This window comes from Hibiscus syriacus, unplaced genomic scaffold, assembly GCF_006381635.1.
Source record: "Hibiscus syriacus cultivar Baekdansim isolate YM2019G1 unplaced genomic scaffold, ASM638163v2 tig00001262_pilon, whole genome shotgun sequence".
In the NCBI taxonomy this organism is placed as follows: domain Eukaryota; kingdom Viridiplantae; phylum Streptophyta; class Magnoliopsida; order Malvales; family Malvaceae; genus Hibiscus; species Hibiscus syriacus.
The window spans coordinates 91,603-105,049 of record NW_024061856.1 but is presented as its reverse complement, the minus strand read 5'-3'; the positions used below and the strand labels follow the sequence as shown (position 1 = coordinate 105,049).

Sequence of the window (13,447 nt, the reverse complement as noted above, 5' to 3'; positions counted from 1 at the left end):
ACAAAACTCACATAATATCTATAACCATTAGAAGCAACAGGTGATGGTCCCCATAAATCCGTAAATACAAGTTGAAAGGGCAGATCATACACAGTGGAAGAATCAGAAAATGGAAGCTTATGGCTCTTTCCTATATGACAAGCAATGCAAGTTTCATTAACATTTTGCTCAATAGTTACATCAAGTAGTTTGCATATTTGCCCAAGAGTTCCATGTGCTGGATGCCCAAGGCGCCTATGCCACAACTCATACAAACTATGTGAAACAGTAATATATTAGCTTCAACGGAAGCATTTGTATTATTCATGGAATCGACTTGAAACAAATATAAACCATCATTCTCCTGTCCTTGTAGCAGTACTTCACCAGTGCTTTCATCACGAACACAGCAATGGAAAGCATGAAACTCAAAGTATACCACATTGTCCCTAGCAAGCTTCGAGACCGAGAGAAGATTTTTAGTTATCTTGGGAACATGAAGCAAATCATTCAACATTAAAGCTCGAGAAGAAGAACGTAAGATAGTTTTACCAACAGCTCTAATAGGGAGTAAATCTCCACTGCCAACAACAATTTTACCTGGTCCAGAAAGATCCTTTGGATTAAGCACCTTGGCTGACTCAGAGGTCACATGGTGTGTAGCCCCGAAATCCACCACCCAATGATCTCTCGTAGTAGCAACACGACTCTGAGGCTGCGAGGAATGGCATACTTGTGCCTCAGCACGAGCTTTGGAGCAGCACATCCAATCATTCTCACCAACAAAGACTGTTTCAAAATCGAAGTAGTTAGCAGATCCGGACTCACTTCGAGCCACAGTTCGGCCGGCCGACCGACCAGTGAAGGTTTGATCGAACATATACCAGCAATCAACAACCAGATGGCCATTTTTGCCATACAACTGGCACTGCACTCGTGGTCTGCCACGTCCACGTCCTCCACCTCGACCTGCATGACTAGATCCTGCTCGCCCAAAACCACGATCATTAAAAGCTTGACCAGCAGTTTTCAATCCAGAAGCAGATTGAACTATATGAGCTCTCATCGGGAGTGAATCCTCTTGAGAGTCAAAACCAGCAAGTTGCGTCTCGCCATCGATCAACATCGAACAAATTTTGTCAAGGGACAACGCATCCTTCATAGTGGTAATGAAAGCAATATACGGTTGATATTCTCGGGGAAGACCCTTCAGTATGCTGGCAACATGCTCAGCCTGAGGAATAACACTATCGCACAAGTCTAACACGTCACAGACTTCTTTGATACGCGTAAGATATGTGCGCATGCTGCCAGTTCCTTTCCGGAGCGACTGAAGCTTGTAATGGAGACTGATAACCGCCGTGGTAGACCTGTTCGCGAAGAACTGTAAGACCGTGCTCCAGACCGCCGCCGCCGTCTCCGTTCCAACAAACTGGGACAGCAAGTGAGGGCTGATCGTGGACAACAGCCAAGAGGCTAATGCACTGTCTTGAGCAACATACTCTTCATATAGCTCATTCGGCACTAGATCTCCAGTTTCGGTCACTACCGTTGCAGAGGGAGGCAATGCAGTTCCCATCAGCAACCGTTCAAGTCGATGGCTACGAACGGTTAGCAAAACTTGTTGTTTCCAGAGAGAAAGTTTGATTCATCCAGTATGATATTAACCTTCTTATTTGTGAAGGTTTTTCCAGCCGAGAACTCCATGGATGCAAGAGCAGCGAAGCACACAGAAGCAATCTCAGGAACAACCAGCGAATGATACCATGTTAGACATTGCTGTAGGCAATGTTTGAATTCATCAAGAAGAAATATCAGAAGAATTATATTTTTCTTGATTGCTTTACACTTCATCTAAGCTTGCTTACTTATAGTATATTAATAACAACTTTAACAGCTTTGAAACCGTTCACTAACAAACTTGCCACGTATACTAACAGCATTTACTACCTAGAATCTTCCATCTGCCACTCACGCAATGCATGAACTGCATTATCATACGCACAGCATACTCAGCTTCTTCATGTATCTCAATACTCTGCAACTAAAGGAGCCTTCGATACCATCTTCAGACTTGAGAAAGTAAGTACATTTTTCATGGAGATTTTTCAAATGGGTTTCAAATATTGAAGGTTAACTGAGTATAAATTACTGATGAATATAGGGTTTGCCGAATATTATGATGAAATTCAACAGGGATGTCATCATCTGCGTTTCTTGATGTTTTAATGTGATCTGAGCCTGTAGGAAAGCTGAGCGTTCAAGGTTAAGATGAAGGTTTTGATCGGAATGCCATTGAAAAACTTTATGAAGGCAGGCTGCAGTTCGTACGCAGCACAGTGTTCTTTTTCTGTTTGTAATTACGTTACTCTTGCTTGAGAGCTTATTTACTTGTTATTTACGTTACTCTTGCTTGAGAGCTTATTAACTCTAATTTGCCACACCACTCTTTAGAACTTTTCTATTGAGGATTTTCATGCAAGACGTAAAATGTAGATATATAATTTTAATTATCAATATTTTATTTTTTAAATAAATAATAAAATTTTATATTGTAGGTAATATTTTTACTGATAATATTTATTTTGAATAATTAAGAAGAATATCATTACAAAATAATCTATAAGAGAACAAGGTCTATCATCTCTAAATAGATTTTACTAAGAAGAATATCGTTGCAAAATTTTAATCTTTTTCCACTGGTTCATCTAACCAACTATCACTTATCATTATACTCAGTGTTACATTGTCTGTTTGTTTTTCTCTTCATCTTCTCTTGATACATATGATTCACTTATATGTAACATTGTCACTACTGCTGTCCGTTCAGTTTACTTTACGTTTGTGTTAACACGTGTCTTCAATATTCAATACGGATGAGTAGATCAATGAGTTAAGCACAGATGATTATATATATATATAAAGGAAGTCGCTTTATATCTTCTGTTTACAACCATGGGCTGGGTTTGGAAAGCCCAATTACCCAAAAATTACCTAATCGGGTCAGCAACGGTGTTAAATCAAATTCATGGATTTGGTTGGTTAAGGAGCGAAGAAAGCAGGATAAAGATAATACTGAAATAGGCGACGCCTGGGCCTGCCTTCTCCCTCTTCACTCTTCACCTTATTCAGACAAAAAGATTGAATCTTTTCAAGAAAAGCTCACTCCATCAAAAAATGTCTGTCTCTTATACTCTGCAACTCCCATTCCCTTCACGAATTTTCCCTTCTCGAAGAAACAGCATCGATAGGAGACTAGTCAATCTTCAAATTCTGCACTCTTCTAATGAATCCGAGCAACATACTGAAAACGATAGGTACTTGCTCCTTCATTCAAACCCTTGTTTTTATTTTGCCTCTGCTTCCTGAATTCAACATTTTTTTAATCTCTTTCTGCAGAAATAGTAGAAGTCAAGACCAAGTGATTTTAGTAGAAAGATATGGAAGTGGTACTATTAAAAGGTTGATTTATTCCCCTTATTTAGTTGAAAGGATTTGAGTATGCCACTATTAAATAAAAGGTGGAATCTGAATGATTGCTGTGTTGATCAGATACGTGCTAGAAGATGATGATTTGCAGATTCGAGCTTTTCTTGAAAAAAATGATCCAACAAGCAAAGATTCCAAAGGCTCACATTTATCTGACCCAAAGTTATCTTGGCTACCACCCATCCTCAAAGAATTCATCTTGCCTGCAGGTTTCCCAGGTAAACTAATATTCAACATTTCCTTCAATTTGTTGTTCTTTGTTCTTTATTTGTTTACCTATAACATAATTGTTCTTTGTTTTGATCAATGCAGGATCTGTGTCGGATGATTACTTGCAGTACATGTTGTTACAGTTTCCCACAAATGTTACTGGATGGATATGTCATACTATAGTTACTTCAAGTCTTCTAAAGGCATGTGAATCTAACTCCGGCCATTATCCTTACTTGGGTATGTGATGTGGGATTTTTCACTCCCTATTTTCGGCTCTAAAGAAGACGAAGACTGTAAAAATTATTGCTTTCTATGGGAAAGGGGTGTTAGGATTACGGTTTTCCTTGGCGTGGCTAATTATAATTTCAATTCATTTAGTATCTGTTACTATGAATTTTGGATAGCCATGAGTGGTTTTTCGAGTTTCCAAATTGCAGATAGGCTCCGATATCGTTTTTAGATTAACTTTTGTCTTGATGAATCTTTTGTTCGTTGTTGCTACACTTTCATTAAGCTTATGTAGAAAATACTTATTTCACCTTTTATTATCAATATTAGTTTGATTAACCATATTTTGCTATCTTTCACCGTATTGCAGGCTGTCGGTGTTGGTTCTTTCTCAGGAACTTCAGCTGCTGCTGCTGCTGCTGCCATCAGGTAACTTTCAGCGATTTTAAGTTTAGGTTATCATTGCCTATGTGAAATCTTTACGTGCATGCGTGTAATTCGAGAATGGAAAAGAATAATGTTTTTTCCAACTCTTCTGTGCAAAGATTTGACCGTGTAGATAGTTTAGAGATAGCAAAAGGATCATGTTTTTTCTATCAACATAATCTTATATGTCATTGAGCGATTTGCGTGACTGTTTGCGCAGATGGGTGTCGAAAGATGGCATTGGGGCTGTTGGGCGCTTATTCATTGGTCTGGCAAATTTCTAAAGAGCTAAAGTTCAAAAAAGAAGTTATGTGATGAAATTTGTTAATTACTATTGCTCCTTTTCCAGGTGGCCGATTCGGGAATCTCTTTGATGATGACCCTAAACAGTGGCGCATGTACGCAGACTTCATCGGCAGTGCTGGAAGGTTTGTTTTCGCTGTAGAGTTGAATTATATTAGAGTTGTTAGAGATCACTGAATATCTTAATTTATCTTGCAGCATATTTGATCTAACAACACAAGTTTATCCTGCCTATTTCCTGCCGTTGGCATCTCTTGGCAATCTTGCTAAGGTATTGATCCGGACATACTAGTTCGGTATTCTCTATCTATAACAATTAATGCTCGATAAGAGTGTATTTGATGCAAGCTTCTACACTACTAGAGTCAGTTCCATGCTTCAGTTTTAACACGAGTGAAAAGTTTACGAATTGTTGTTTTATTGAAATCCGACCAGGCAGTAGCAAGAGGACTTAAAGATCCTTCATTCAGAGTGATCCAAAACCATTTTGCAATCTCAGGAAATCTCGGAGAGGTGGCTGCTAAGGTAGTGAAAACGTATAGACTGGTATCATGCATGCATCTCTATGGTTATCAAAAGCATTTTGCCTGTACTAGCTACACCGAACATCGATTATACAAATTAAAATTATGTTTGCAGTAAACTAATTGATCTTGATTTTTAGGAGGAGGTTTGGGAAGTAACTGCTCAGCTGCTCGGTCTTTCTCTTGGCATACTGATCCTGGTATATTGTTTAGTTTCTCGGAATACTTTCTGGGTGGAGGTCGAATTTATGAGCTACCATCAGCTTCTAGCTTCGACATGCTATAAATGCAGGATACTCCTGGCTCATATCCGGTGTTAGTATCAACATGGGCATGCATGCGACTTTTTCACCTCTGGTTACGTTATTTGTCACTTTCAGCTCTACGATTTAACATGGTACGCTCTTTTTCTTACCGGCAGTATCCGGCCAAATACCTTAATTCGATGTTTTATATCGTAGTTTTTATGTCCTCCTGGAATCAGTATGCTCAAATAAAACCTTTAGGAAAGTGGCAAGTGTTTGTGTTGGTAAGACTAATCTTCTTTTGTTTTGTGACAGATAAATCTTAAGCGAGCTCGTATTCTTGTACAGTCGCATGTTTTGCACTCTAGAGTGCCGGGTACGATTATATACCTTTCGAACCATTGCTTATATAAGGAATATATTGTTCCGACAGAAACGATCCAAATTTTTGTATTTGTCCCCCCATAGGATGCAATGACTGCAATAGGGATGAAAATATTTTATCATGGCAGCGATTCATAAAGCCTCGGATCATTTTCGGTGTGCCGGTGGAGGAAATGTTAGGTGGTGGGAGATCCGTTTCGACGGTATTGGCTGATTATTTGGTGGTCGTTTGTTATAAGTACTAGTACGATCGGTTATGTTATTACAACAAACATAATTCAAGCTGCTTTTTTCTTTTCTAGAACAGCTGAAAACCCTCCTTAGAATATATGCAAGGGAGAAATATGTTCTCATGGTGAACCAACAGCGAAAAGATTTCGAGGTTTTCGTTTCATTCAAGGTATGTGTGCTAAAACGAACTCAACACGCTATTATGAGATCAATTCTTAAGCATAATTGCGCTTAAACTTTTCTGCAGGCCGGTGCTACGAGTGTCTCCGTCTTGCGTAGTGTCTGGCAGACTTATTGGCTACACGAGAACTTGAATGTCTCAGAAGATCTCTTTGATCAGCTTGCAAAAAGTTTACCCCGGATGGATGAAAGGTTCGACGAGTTCATTAAACAACTGGATAAATCTGGATGGGACATTCATCAAATTAATTTGAGGGTCCCCAAGGAAATCTCCATTGATGAATGTCTCGTTTAATGCTCGAATTACGATGATCAAAACGCCATCTTTTCACACCCGAACCAGAGCTGCCTTGTTATGCCGGAGGGAAAAAAGGTACAATTGATCAAAACAGAAACGCTTTGCAAGTCGAGTTATCAGACGATGATGGTAGCTAAACCGGTTGCAGCTGAGAGGCAGCTGCCCTGAAGGATCATTTCAAAGCATCAAATCTGTAATGCTATATGGTCCCATCCACTATATTTTTATCCCATAGTCCTCCATACATGAATTACCATGATTCATATAGGATCCACTCATGATGTACGTAAATCGAACATAAGAACTATTCGAGTCGAGTCCATTATCCATATATGAATCATGAGTATGACCATTTACAGTAGTTCCTTATAAGTTATATTATAAGGGTAAAATTACACTTTTGATCCTCATAAAAAAATATAATTTAATTTCGACCCTTAATTCGACTTTCATTTTTTGTGTCCCGTTTTGCAAGGAAATGGTTGCTTTGCTTGTGACACTTTGAGTTTGATTTAGTGTGTTTGGTGGAGGTTGGGGTGTCCTAATCAGAACAAGTAATTATGAAAATGGCACCAAATATACTCTAGAATTATTTAGTTTGGTGAAGCGTGGCCAAATTCCCCACCATTACAGACGCTTTCTCCATTTGTTTATATGTTTATTTAGCCACGAACTGAATGATTTTTGTGCAACAATTCTACTTTCTTGACAAATTGGTCCTTGTATTTAACTTTCTTTTTCATTTTTTATTTGAACCCATTAAAATATTTTATATTATCTTCATGTCAATTTCATCACCAAATCATTTAAGAGTATGCTATATTAATATATTTTCTTTATTTATTCAATGTCATTTCTTTTCACTTTTTCGCTTAATACAGGGTTTAATAAAAAGAGTTAATTGCATATGTCCCCAAATTATGAATCTTATTTTAAATTGGTCCTTAAACTTTTAAATATTCCAATTTCATCCTCAAACTATGACCCTCATTTTAAATTGGTCCCCAAACTTTGAATCTTCTAATATCATCCCCAATCCAAATATGCAATTAGTTTCAACCATAGTTTAACCTATTTTTTTTAAAACATATAATAATATAAGTTGGCCTAATGGTTTGAGGACTAATTTAAAATGATAGTCTGTCACGATGGAAGGGGAGTTAGGGTTTGAAGGTCTTAATTTGGGGAAAAATCGAAGAAGGAAGTTGGGGAATCAACAGCAGAAAGGGGGAGAGGAGAGAAAAGAATTAGGGATCGAAGGGGATTAGGGATTGAAGTTTTATCTGAAGAGGGAAAGGCAGAAATAAGGACAGGAGATGGGTCACACGGGATTGGGTATGGGTTAATAGGGTAACTGGGCTTTATTACTTAGACCCAATTAATATAGCAGTAGGCTTATGAGTTAAAGGGTTGGGCAGGTCTGGATCTAAGTCAGAGGTGAGAGGGATGGAAGGGTGAGTCATCATTTTAGACGGTTATTTTGTTAGATTGCTGAATTGCCAGCTGGAGGTACTGTATATATATAATTGTACCCAGAATCTTTGAGGATTTATCTTATGAAATGAAAATGCACACTTCTGTAACCTATTCTCTCTATTTTCTTAAATCCCTAACAAATTCTTCTATCATTCTATCCTAAATCATAACAAATTGGTAATCAGAGCTGAGTTCTGTGATCCAAACCATTTTTCACGCTGGGAAAGACAAGAAAGATGCAAAAGACTGGAACCATTGAGGTACCAGAACAAGCAGCAGAAGTGAAGGAAGAGACCTTACCATCTTGGTGGGTAGGGCAGAAAGCAGAGCTGGAGGGAAGGATACAGACCTTGGAGGAAGGAATGACTGAGAACAGGGGATATTTGTAGAGAATCCTACAGCTGGTCAATCAAGCAGCTGAGGAAAAAGACTCACCTCAGTCAGCAAGAAGTCATCCACCAGCAGCTGAAAAGCAAAACAGAGGTGAAGGTAAACCACCATGTTTAGTTATGGTTCTTAGTGAGCATGGGAAGTATACTTTTAGACCTAATGAACCGGGGATATTAGCTGATAAACCTGCGGGGTCTACTGGTCTTCTACCTTTTAATCAGAAATTGCAAGAAGAAAATATTATGGGCAGTTCTAGTGAGGTTAAAGTAGACAGTAAAGGTTTATTTGGGAGTTCAGGGCTTATGTTACCTCGACCTAAATTAGAACTACAGATGTTTGATGGTAGTAATCCCAAAGGATGGGTGAGAAAATGCCAAAAATACTTTAATCTTTTGGGAGTCCCTGAGGAATAAAAATTGGATGTGGCTGTAATGTATTTGATGGGGAAGGCTGAGACATGGTTTGATGGCTATATTATGCAGAAGCATAGAGTGACTTGGCATGAATTTGAGGCTGATTTGTGTTATAGATTTTGTGACAAAAACTATTCAGATATCATTGAAGAATTTAATAAGTTAATGCAGAAGGGTAGTGTAGAAGAATATCAAGAAAAGTTTGAAGAGTTAAGACCCTATTTGCTACAACAGCATATGCATTTAGGGGAAGATTATTTTGTCTCCAGTTTCATTAGTGGTCTGAAGGAGGAATTGAAACATAAGGTGAAGGTGTTGGAGCCCAGAAATCTGTCTGAGGCTTACAGGCAGGCCAAACTTTATGAGTTGGCTAATGAGATGGAAGGAAAGAAGTATAAATATTCTCAAAAACTTTTTCCTTATACTTCTTCAGGTGGTCAACAGAACAGTGGGACTAAAAGTTTGCAGCCTAAGACAACTCTTCCAAATTCAAATACAAGGCAGAGTTTACTGGAATATAGAAGAGAAAATAATCTGTGTTTTAAATGTGGGGAAAAATTTGCTCCTGGACATCAGTGCAAAGTTAGACAGTTGAACAATATGGAAGAGGAAGAAGATTCTGCTGATTAGGAATTGACAGAAGGAGAAAATGGAGAAGGGAATGATGTAGCTAAAGAAGCACTGGAAATTTCTATCAATGCTATTACAGGTAATGTGGGGCACACTACCTTGAGAATTCAGGGTTTTATCATAGAAAACCCACTTAATGTGCTAATTGATAGTGGAAGCACACATAGTTTTGTGACTCCTAGGTGGGCCAAAGAAGGAGTGGAACTTGTTCAGACTCAACCATTAGTTATTACAGTAGCTAATGAGGAGAAGCTATTCAGTAATGCCAAAAGTAATCAAGTAAGTTGGAAGATGCAAGGCTATGAATTTCAGCATGATTTTAGAGTTTTGTCTTTAGGGGGCAGTGATATGGTACTGGGAGTGGACTGGATAGAAGAGTTTAGTCCTATAATGATGGATTTCAAAGCCAAGACAATTAGTTTTGAAAGGGATGGAAAGACTGTTATGATTAGAGGAACTCAGAAATTACCAACCATCAAAACCATCTCAGGTGAAAAATTACAGAAGTTAGTGGAGAAGGATACTGAAGTAAATGGAGAAATCTATTTGTTGAATGCTGAAGTGGAGGAAAGTAAAATTCCTCTACCTTTACAAGATTTATTATAAGAGTTCCAGGAAGTGTTTGAGGAACCTAAAGGGATGCCTCCTAGCAGAAGACATGATCATGCCATTGTTCTGAAACATGGGACACAGCCAATCAATTTAAGACCCTATAGATTTGCTCATCATCACAAGACTGAAGTTGAAAAACAGATTGCACAAATGTTAGCCTCATCTATCATACAAGTGAGTAAGAGTCCTTTTGCTTCTCCTTGTTTACTTATTAGAAAAAAAGGATGGAACTTGGAGGTTTTGTGTGGACTATAGGCAGCTTAACTCTTATACAGTTAAGAATAAATTTTCTATTCCTATAGTAGAAGACTTATTAGATGAATTACATGGGGCTAAATTCTTTTCAAAGATTGATTTGAGATCTGGTTATTGGCAAATTCGGATTAAAGAGGAGGATGTTCATAAAACTGCTTTTAGAACTCATCAAGGGCACTATGAATTTAAAGTTATGCCTTTTGGCCTGACTAATGCCCCATCTACTTTTCAAGATTTGATAAATGACTTGTTTGGAGCATATTTGAGGAGGTTTGTTCTTGTGTTTTTTTGATGATATTCTGATTTACAGTTCCAGTATGATAGAGCATAAAAATCATTTAAGAGTGGTGTTGGAAATTCTACTGAAGAATAGTTTGTATGCCAAAAAGAGTAAATGCTTTTTTGGCCAACAACAAGTAGAGTATTTGGGACATTTAATTTCAGCTAAGGGAGTAGCAACTGACCCTGAAAAAATAAAGGCTATGCAACAGTGGCCTTTACCTAAAAATCTAAAAGCTTTGAGAGGATTTTTGGGTTTGACAGGGTATTATAGAAAATTTATCAAAGGGTATGGAGAATTGAGTAAACCCTTGACTAATATGTTGAAGAAGGAAGGATTTCATTGGTCTCCAGAGGCTAAATTATCTTTTGAGAATTTAAAAAGGGTTATGTGTGAAGCTCCAGTTTTGGCTTTACCAAATTTTGAGCAAAAATTTTTTTTGGAAACTGATGCTAGTTCCAGGGGTATTGGGGCTGTTTTATCTCAAGCAGGAAGGCCTATAGCTTATTTAAGTAAGGCTTTGGGGCCAAAGCATGCAGACCTTTCTATCTATGAAAAGGAATACTTGGCCATCCTAATGGCAGTATCCCATTGGAGGCATTATTTGGAAAGTGGCTCATTTGTGATTAAAACATATCATGAACCCCTAAAACACTTATTAGAACAAAAGCTGACTACTACAATCCAAAAGAAAGGTCTGACTAAGTTACTTGGATTGGATTATACAATTCAGTACAGGAAAGGCAAAACAAATAAGGTGGCAGATGCACTTTCTAGACAGCGACTTGATTCTGGTGAATTTTTGCAAATGGGGGTTACTGTTGTAATTCCTACTTGGAGACAGGATATTGAGCAGAGTTATGAAGGGGATCTACTAGCTCAAGAGAAGATTCCTATTTTACTTATTCAGCCTGACAAGATTGAGAATTGAAAGAGAATTAAAGGAGTTTTATACTTCAAAGACAGAATTTATATGGGCAGCAAAGGAGATCTCAGGCAGAAAATTATGGTGGCTTCACATGATTCACCACAAGGGGGTCATTCAGGTATTCAAGCTACTTATCAGAGGGTTAAAGCTTATTTTTATTGGCCAAAGATGAAGCTTATGATTCAAGAATATCTACAACAATGTGAGGTTTGTCAGAGAACTAAAATTGAACACATTTCCAAGCCAGGTTTACTACAACCTATTCCAGTTCCAAATAATGCATGGGAAGTTATAACAATGGACTTTATTGAAGGGTTGCCACCTTCAACAAAATACAATTGTATTTTGGTAGTGGTTGACAAATTTACTAAGTATGCTCATTTTATGCCACTGTCACATCCCTACACAGTGGTACAAGTTGCTAAGCTATATTTGGATCAGGTTTATAAGCTTCATGGTCCTCCTAAGGTAGCTATTTCTGACCGGGACAAGTCTATTCTGGAAAGAGCTACTTAAACAATTGGGGACAACTACACTTTTCAGTACTGCTTATCATCCAGAGACGGATGGGTAAACTGAGAGACTCAACCAGTATTTAGAACAATATCTCAGATGTATGTGTTTTTTAAAACCTACATCTTGGTCAAAGTGGTTAGCCCAAGCAGAATGGTGGTATAACACTAATTACCACTCTGCTATCCAAATGACCCCATTTGAAGCCTTATATGGTTATAAGGCACCTCTTCTGAGTTGGTCAGGGGATTCTAGAGTGGATGCAATACAAACTATGATGCAAGATAGAGAGCAATTTAATGCTTTACTACGTGAACAACTACTTAAAGCCAGTAACAGAATGAAGCATCTTGTAGATAGGCATCGTACATAAAAGGATTTTCAGGTTGGAGAGGAAGTTTACCTGAAACGTCAGCCTTACAGACAGACATCACTCACCTTAAGGAAAAACCTAAAGCTTGCTGCTCGATATTACGGTCCCTACAAAATACAGAAAAAAATTGGTCAGGTTGCGTATCAACTGGAATTGCCAAATGATTCTAAATTACATCCAGTGTTTCATGTTAGCTTATTGAAGAAGAGAATCGGAAAACAGGGACTTATCTCGCTGAATCCTCTTGAAACATCTTCAGATGGTCAATTGAAAATTTACCCAGCAACCGTGTTAAACCGACGCGTGGTGAAACGACAGAAGCAGAATGTTACTCAACTGTTGTGTAACACCCCCAACCCGTATCCGACCCGGATACGAGTCCGAAGTGTCACATTGACTTTTCAAACCTTGACTCTTAAGAAAAATCCCGGGAAATTTAAAACTTTATTTAAAACAAAATATAGACTTTATCAGAGTGCTCGTACTTAATGACTTATTACATGCCAACACTTTATACATAACCAAAAACATACTTTATCAAATATTTCTGATCTGATCTTTTGGTAAGGAAAACTGACCTGTCTTGCTCCGCATCACTCCTTACTCTTCTCGAAACCTACGTGTGAAACAATCACACGCTAAGTCGAAGACTTAGTGAGGCATAACAACTTATAATGCATTTTAAAAGCTATATTGATACATACATGTTTTGTTCTATCATGTTACAGCAAGTTCATGCATTTTTCATATCGTATAAAATCATATCAGCTTAATTGCAGTAAATACATGCATACACATATTTCATCATTAACAGTTTATCATATAATCACATACTATTTCAATCAAACACTATACACACACATCATATCATTTCTATAGCATTTATCATACCACTAACTTATATTTGTTCATATCTCTGGATTAGCCCATGTACATATGTGAGAACTATCGATATGTGAGTCTATAGAGGTTGTGCACTATGCTGTCACCACAGCTCGTATAAATGCACCAAAGTGCCCGTAGAATTGCACCGAAGTGCCCGTAGAATTGCACCGTAGTGCCCGTAGAATGATGTCC

General features: G+C 37.9%; 2 protein-coding genes across 2 annotated transcripts; both read left to right on the top strand.

Annotated features, from left to right (window-relative positions):
* Window positions 1-3,010: 3,010 nt before the first annotated feature.
* Window positions 3,011-6,770, top strand: LOC120124129 (protein root UVB sensitive 5-like). Its single transcript, XM_039142867.1, has 15 exons — window positions 3,011-3,296; window positions 3,379-3,441; window positions 3,532-3,686; window positions 3,781-3,881; window positions 4,280-4,338; window positions 4,556-4,602; window positions 4,685-4,763; window positions 4,837-4,909; window positions 5,074-5,163; window positions 5,303-5,362; window positions 5,455-5,559; window positions 5,723-5,783; window positions 5,876-5,994; window positions 6,099-6,191; window positions 6,270-6,770. The coding sequence occupies exons 1-15, from the start codon at window positions 3,157-3,159 to the stop codon at window positions 6,495-6,497; spliced, it is 1,473 nt and encodes a 490-aa protein (XP_038998798.1). The 5' UTR covers window positions 3,011-3,156; the 3' UTR covers window positions 6,498-6,770.
* A 1,442-nt stretch (window positions 6,771-8,212) lies between these two features.
* LOC120124050 lies at window positions 8,213-11,487 on the top strand. Its single transcript, XM_039142812.1, has 7 exons — window positions 8,213-8,287; window positions 8,378-8,728; window positions 8,951-9,361; window positions 9,410-9,937; window positions 10,025-10,195; window positions 10,371-10,546; window positions 10,593-11,487. The coding sequence occupies exons 1-7, from the start codon at window positions 8,213-8,215 to the stop codon at window positions 11,485-11,487; spliced, it is 2,607 nt and encodes an 868-aa protein (XP_038998743.1).
* Window positions 11,488-13,447: the final 1,960 nt, after the last annotated feature.

Coding starts and splice junctions, on each gene's coding strand:
- LOC120124050 (XM_039142812.1), top strand. CDS start 8,213: ATGCAAAAGACTGGAACCATTGAGGTACCAGAACAAGCAGCAGAAGTG. Junction 8,288..8,377: donor AGACCTTACCATCTTGGTGG/GTAGGGCAGAAA, acceptor AGAATCCTACAG/CTGGTCAATCAAGCAGCTGA. Junction 9,938..10,024: donor TAGTGGAGAAGGATACTGAA/GTAAATGGAGAA, acceptor TAAGAGTTCCAG/GAAGTGTTTGAGGAACCTAA.
- LOC120124129 (XM_039142867.1), top strand. CDS start 3,157: ATGTCTGTCTCTTATACTCTGCAACTCCCATTCCCTTCACGAATTTTC. Junction 4,339..4,555: donor GCTGCTGCTGCTGCCATCAG/GTAACTTTCAGC, acceptor CTGTTTGCGCAG/ATGGGTGTCGAAAGATGGCA. Junction 6,192..6,269: donor AGGTTTTCGTTTCATTCAAG/GTATGTGTGCTA, acceptor ACTTTTCTGCAG/GCCGGTGCTACGAGTGTCTC.